A 7114-nucleotide genomic window follows, 5' to 3' on the forward strand; every position below is an offset into this window, starting at 1 on the left:
CTTGATGTATCTATATATATATAAAACACTTTGTCCTGACTCACTCACACACTGACTGAATCATAATGTACAAAGATGATGAGATGAGAATTATTTTTAAAAATAGTTCTTTGAAAGTTGACTATGCTAAATCTGTTCTCAAAGAATCGAATTTTTTAACAAGTTCAAAAAGACTTTAAAAAAAGTATAATTATAATTATAAAGATGAAATGGGCATGAAAGATTGAAGACAAGAGATGGTTAAGGGAGATCTTAACAAATTGACTCCAGCAGGCCCGGAAATAAAAATTCCTGTCAATCTTCATATAAAAAAAACTTTGCCAGGAATTGTTTTCGTTTTTTTTTTTATGAAGACTGACAGGAATTTTTATTTCCGAGTTTTAAAGGAATTTTTATTTCCGCTTTGAGCTGTAGTATCAAGACTTTTTCAAATATATGTATATTTTGTTTTCAGAATAGGAGAAAAGTTATAGGGACAGGATAGTGAGATATAAGTTTTTAGAAATTTAATATTTGGCAAGCTGAATACGACACTTTTGAATAGCTCAATATAGTTTTATATTGCAGTTTAAGGTACAAAAATTGTTTAAAAAAATTACATGTATATATTTCAATAAACTGCACATTTAAACACATTATTCAGTACATGCTTCAGTTGCAAAAGTGCTTAGACAGAGATAGCTATACATATTTGCATACTCTTCATGCTCAGAAACTAAAATACATTGCACCAAATTTACAAACATATATTTACAATAGTTATATTATGTAGTTAAATATGAAGAATACAAAGCAAAAGTTGAAGTATATTTATAAAATATGCATAATCATAAATAACATATAGGTATATGTTAAAAAAAAAAAAGAAAAATAATAACTAAAACTTTAAAATAATAGGACTTGTTTTTTTGATAAAATAAGACTTGCGTTATTATTATTATTAAATATATTATCAAAATAAAAATAAATATAAAGATTTTCAAATTGCATCAAGAATATTTATAATCAGTTTTAAATTTTGAATTTTAGACTGAAATTTAATAATTTAGCTTTATATTCATAATTGTCATATTTAAATATGTACATATATGATTTTTAAGCTTATATTCATAATTGTCATATTGAAATATATATTTAGGTATGTACATATATGATTTTTAAAGCTTACAAAAATTAGTTTTCGATTAATCTGAAATGTTTTAAACCTCATTTAACAATATATGCAAATGCCCATAGACAGAAATCATAAAAACAATTACAAAGTGCCTATGATGACTAATTTTGAATTAAAGATGACTTGAAGTGATAAATTGCCGCTGATTAAATGGCTGGCAAGTAGACTTTCTGCTGCAGTGTGCTGGTCACACTTGGCAGCATTTCCTGATTTTTGTCGCCCCGTTTCTGACTCACTTCCCCAATGGTTCTAGTAAAAATGTCCAGCACGTGTTCGCTGCAAGAGAAGCACACACAAAATGTTTATTTGAATTTAGTTTATTGATTATAAGCTGCTCACCTGGCTGCATGTTGTTCAACCGCATCGCAGAGTGTTTGAATGAACCAACTGCCGTTGACGCTGTGACGCAGTGCCACAAATCCTGGAACTGTGGACATGGCTACAACCATGTTGGCATGCTGACTCGGTGACCTTGTCGTTGCATTCACATTACGCTGCAATCAAAAAGTATTTCGCATTTCAATTCCCTTTAAGAAATTTGATAAATACATAAAATTCAATTTTCTAATTTTCAAATCGGTTAAGATTTGACAAAGTTATGACAAGTTCAAGTTTAGAAATAGGACCTTGATTCAAAGTATTGAAAAAAAAAAAAATGGACCGTGATGAAAAAAAAATTAAACATTCCAAATAAAGGCCAAATAATGACAATATTTAACAGGGAATAACACCAGAAGCGGTACCGGAACTGTTAACCGAAACTAACCGTTTCATTTTTAGTACCGGAACTGAAACAGTAACCGAATGAAAATTCTCTGTCAAGAACCTAACACCGAAACGTTTGTAAAATTTGCTAAGTCAAAGAATTGTCCAACTTCCAACTGTCATAACTTGATCAAAACTCAATAGATTTTCAAACGGAATGTCATTTTGATCATGATTTGGCCTATAAATTCATTCTGTATTCAAATTTTGTTCATTTAGAAAATTTAATTATTTTCGACCAAGATTCGATTTCGATGCTAAGGGTCCCCCCTGTGAAATTTTGAAAATTGAAAATTTTAAATCTCAAGTTTTCACTTTTAATCAACTCCTTATATCGTAATTAGTATAAAACAACACTTTAAATTTGATTCTAAGACCTTTCATTTTTTTGTAAAAAAATCATGTGAAATTTAACAAAAATTTGGACTTGTAAAGTGGTTAAGTCCGCAAATTGACCAACTTCAAACTGTCATAACTTAATCAAAACTGAACCGATTTTCAAGCGGAATGTCATTTTAATCATTATTTGGCATTTTAATTCATTCTGCATTTAAATTTTATTAAATTCTTAAAAAAATATATTTTCCTTTAGATTCTACTAGATATTGCTTTCGATGCTAAGGGTCCCCCCTTTGAAATTTTGAAAATTCAAAATTTTAAATCTCAAGTTTTCATTTTTAATCAACTCCTTATATCGTAATTAGTATAAAACAACACTTTAAATTTGATTCTGAGACCTTTCATTTTTTTGTGAAAAATCATGTGAAATTGAACAAAAATTTGGACTTGTAAACTCTGACCAACTTCAAACTGTCATAACTTGATCGAAACTGAACCGATTTTAAAGCGGAACGTCATTTTGATCATGATTTGAACAAAAAAATATCAAAATTAAAGAAGTTGAAGATCTTTCCGCGAATTTTGAAATACAACAACAAACTTCTCAGTCGTCTCTCACTTCAAAATCCTCTCAGTGTGGTGAAAATAGAAAATACATCACCTTGTAAGAATTAAATTTCACCACGATTCAACGCACCGTTTGACAGTTCTTGCCGTTCTGCTGGCACGCCTGGATGATTAGGAACTTGGGCTTGTCGTACAGGTTCTCATCCGCACAGAGCACATTCTTGATGTCATCGATCCTCACGGGAATGCTGTCACAGCCGTAGACAGCTCCCTCAAATCCGTGCGATAATATGCACACAATCAGCGAATCCCTCAGCATTGATCGGGAACAAGCGGTTCGAATGAGTTCCAGCATTGCCAGATGGTCGACATTGTTGTGGGCTTCCACTCTGTAGCCAAGTGCCGAGAAGACTTCGCTCAGTCGCTCCTTGTCCACATCGGTGCCCTCGCGTCTCCACAGCTTAACATCAGGCAACAGTGGCTTCAAATAATTTACCAAAATTACATTCATTTATCATTCATCAGTTTGCAAATGTGAATAAACAAAATAAGTGGCCTTTTCAAATGTATGCAGTCTGCGGCAGTGCTGCCACCTAATGACAATTTTTCCATTATGTCTGCACAAAGGTTCACATAAGTGATGCGAATTTGACCTTTTTCGGATAGATTTGTCCTATTATTAACTGCTTCAGTCGGGAAAAACCTCAAACATCCTCTATCCGAAAATCTGTTTTTTTTAGATCGTGTTCTTCGATTCAAAAAAGATTCTATTCTGCCAACTTTTGGAAACTTTTCAGATCGAAAACGACATTAAAACGAAAATAGTTTCTCAATAATAATTCTTATGTTATGAGAGAATGTTAAAAATACTAAAAAGTTTTGAACCGAAGCTAAATAAATATCAAGAATCGGCAGTTAATAACCCTTTTTTAGAACTAGTCACTTTTGCATATGATTTAAAAGACAAGGCCGAGAAGAAAATAACTGAGGATGCCCTCAAACTATTATATTAAATAAAAAAAAAAAATGTCCCATTTTCTGTCCTATTTTTAATTTTTGCAGACTTTTTTCCCTGTTTTCTTCGTTCGTTTTGTCCTTATGTTCCGAAAAATAGTTGGCATCACTGATAAAATTTGCTTTGCTTACGATAATTCGATAGTTGATAATTGATAATCGATGACAATACTACTTACACGAAGATCATCGCTAACATCTTGATGAAAGCTGTGTTGATTGATAATTAACAAAATGCCGGCATTATCACGTTGCACCTGTAATGCACCTGCGCGCAATTGTTGTTGTAATTGCTGTTGTTGTTGTTGTGAATAAACTCCATTGCTGTTGTTGCTCACTAACTGGAGATTTGGACTGGAAGTAGCAGCTTCAACTTTCGTTGTTGTTGTTGTTGGTTGTGGTGGCAGCGTTGCCACTTCTTGCGCATCCGATTCACATTTAACTTTATTAACAGGAGCTTTTGCATTCGTATTATAGGTTTGAATAAGAAGCGTGGCAAGTGAATGAAGATCATTGAACTTGAAGTAATCGATCAACAATTGAACATCGCTGCCAATTGTCTGAATGTCGCCCAGTCGCAAATGACGTCGCGTCAGCCAGTCCAACAGGAATATCTCCAAATATGCGAAATCATAGAAACGCAACGGTTCGTCGCCTTGACTTCGATTAATCGCGGACAACTTTTCATTGATATCGAGCACAAGGCGTCCGCTCTGCGCAATTGTCAGCTGTTCGCAGATAAAATAGAGAGCTTTTAACAGCGGATGTATGTGCAGTGAGATCTCCAGTATTTGTGGCAAGTACTGCAAGCGCAGCTGCTCCCAATCGAAGCCCAGTTTACGCAACACTTGACGAGCGTTTATGATGCACAGTGCCTCGACAAGATGGCAACGCCATCCGGCGGGATTTGACTGCGCGTACAGTCGCAATATGTCGCTATTACGCTGATCCGCAGCTGGAGAACGCACCAAGGCCAACAGTTTTTGCAATATATATGTTGCATGCGAGTGTTGATCGCCAAAGAGCAGAAACGACAGTGATACCTTTAAGGGAATACCCACAATGTAATGTTATGCTTATGTTATGTTAAAATGATGTTTACCTTTTGTGCAAAGTTGAGATCATACTCCACATAGAGTAAATCCTCAATTTGTATGTTGTCCAGTGTTGCACTCATTTGTTCGCCTGCTGTTTGTCGACTCACGGGGAAGTCCAAAAAGTAACAGATCGCAACTCTATGAACACTTTTTGTCTCGCCGTCGTCGTCGTCGAACTGACGAACCGAGCAGAGCAGTGCAAACACTTACTGCATTAACAGTGACAGAATCATGCAAAATTATGTTTGCTTTTTAATTTGCAACTAAGATTATTTACTTGAAATTAAGAAAACAAAAAATAATCAAAACAATAAAGTACAACACGCGATCGCAATGTGACCGTCGCTGTAAATACTGCACGCACCAGCGGTCACACTGTTCATGGTGAAATTTAGTGCTGACCACTCGATTCAAGTTTTAATCGCTAAAATTAATTAATATATTTTTTGTATAAATCATTGGATTTTGAATACACAGAATGTAGGCAATTTTAAGGTTTAAATTTAAAATTTAATTCTTTTTATTTTTAATTGTGTTGTTTTCTTTTGCCGTAAATGAAACATTAATAAAAATAAACTGATGCCAATTTAGCTATTTTAAGAGGTTATAAGAGTTTTTTAATAAAAAAATCATAAATTTATTATTATTTTATTTATGCTTATGGTGCTTTTCTGCCAAGGCATGTTTTTAGAATTTATATTTTTACCAAGATTATTTATATTGGTTTTTCAAATCTGGCTATTTTTTTTTTTTCCATCAGTGATGAAATATGTGGAAAAATTACAAAATATAAAATTAATTCAAATTTGAATAAAAATGGATTTTAAATTGATTTAAAATCGGATTTTCAAAAAAAAATCGAACATTGGCAACTCGTGTTCATAGTGAAACTATCATCACATTGCTTATCGATGAACTGAATTCATTTAGATTTTAAATTTTGAACATTTGCCTTGACTTTCAATTCAACAACGAAACTTGAGCAAGTCTCACAATTTGTTTATTGATCTATGTTCATAACTGTATTGCATGCATCGCAGCAGGACAATTTTCGAAAAGAAATATCTATATAATAAATATTTTTGCTAACAAGACATTTATAATAGTGGTCTCTAAGACAATGTCTAAGGTAAGATACTGAATAACCAATGCTGACCACATCCCCTTTACATTATTACATTTTCTGCAAAATAGCTTTAATAGTAAAACTAAGCAATTAACCATAAAGAGAACTAATTTCATACAAGAAAAGTGTCCAATATTTTAAGACATGGCCGAGACCAAAGCGGCACAGCTAATTTTCAAATAACAGTGCTGCCAACTTGTTTTAATAGTCGTGTCGCAAAAAAAACGGGCTGGCAGACTTGGTTCACGGATTTAAGCCCATTTTGTGAATATTTTGCAAAATGGGCTTAATTCAAAAAACACCTACACTTTTAATGCTAGAATTTTGAAAGTTTGTGCAGATTTTTGGTTAGAATTTTATTAAGTTTTTTAATTTTATTACACTCATTTGTATTTATTTCGAATTAAAAATTGTCATTATATTGTTAATTTTTTTTTCAAATTATTGGTAAAAAAAGAAAAAAATAAAATAATACCAGTGCTGCGAATTTTTAGAGGAAAAATAGCGAATTCTGGCCGGAAAGCAATCAAATTTAATTGTGCGTGAACTTTTGCATAATTTTAGAAAAAATATGATAAGCAAAACATAGTTAAATAAAAATTAAAAATAGCCCAATATTCGGCAAAAAGCAATTTTTTAAATTGTCGAGCATTCGAACGTTAAAAATAGCCAGAACTAGCTATAAAGTAGCTACGTTTTGGAGCAACTCTATTACTTTGATATCGAAGATATTCACCACACGAACGCAATGTTGCTAATGCAGCGTTCACCATAGCTGAGCGCTACACAACAGTTGCGTTCATTAAATCAAAAATTGCGGTTACTGGTAAATATATGTATGCAAATAAAAACAAAATTTATATATGCATTTAAAAAAATGTATGTACATATAATGTGAGACATGACAATTAATTGACCTACATAATTACTGTTCAAATTGTGCTGTCAACATCACGGTTAAATTCACCACACGCACACGCATCCCTGGTTAGGTTCAATGTATACATGGTTGTAATTTTCTCAACTCATTCA

At 32.8% G+C, this 7114-nt stretch overlaps 1 protein-coding gene across 1 annotated transcript; it reads right to left on the reverse strand.

The window, feature by feature from the left end:
- Nucleotides 1-1195: 1195 nt before the first annotated feature.
- On the reverse strand, nt 1196-5293 carry LOC117794316 (caspase-8). The gene is made up of 5 exons (XM_034634924.1): nt 4962-5293; nt 4039-4902; nt 2976-3326; nt 1514-1668; nt 1196-1450 (listed from the first exon to the last, which is right to left on the reverse strand). The coding sequence occupies exons 1-5, from the start codon at nt 5034-5036 to the stop codon at nt 1321-1323; spliced, it is 1575 nt and encodes a 524-aa protein (XP_034490815.1). The 5' UTR covers nt 5037-5293; the 3' UTR covers nt 1196-1320.
- Between the last annotated feature and the right edge of the window lie 1821 nt (nt 5294-7114).

This window comes from Drosophila innubila, chromosome X (genome assembly GCF_004354385.1).
Source record: "Drosophila innubila isolate TH190305 chromosome X, UK_Dinn_1.0, whole genome shotgun sequence".
Lineage (NCBI taxonomy): Eukaryota > Metazoa > Arthropoda > Insecta > Diptera > Drosophilidae > Drosophila > Drosophila innubila.

Coding starts and splice junctions, on each gene's coding strand:
- LOC117794316 (XM_034634924.1), bottom strand. CDS start 5,036: ATGAGTGCAACACTGGACAACATACAAATTGAGGATTTACTCTATGTG. Junction 3,327..4,038: donor ATGTTAGCGATGATCTTCGT/GTAAGTAGTATT, acceptor AATTATTTGAAG/CCACTGTTGCCTGATGTTAA. Junction 1,669..2,975: donor ACGGCAAGAACTGTCAAACG/GTGCGTTGAATC, acceptor TTTTGATTGCAG/CGTAATGTGAATGCAACGAC.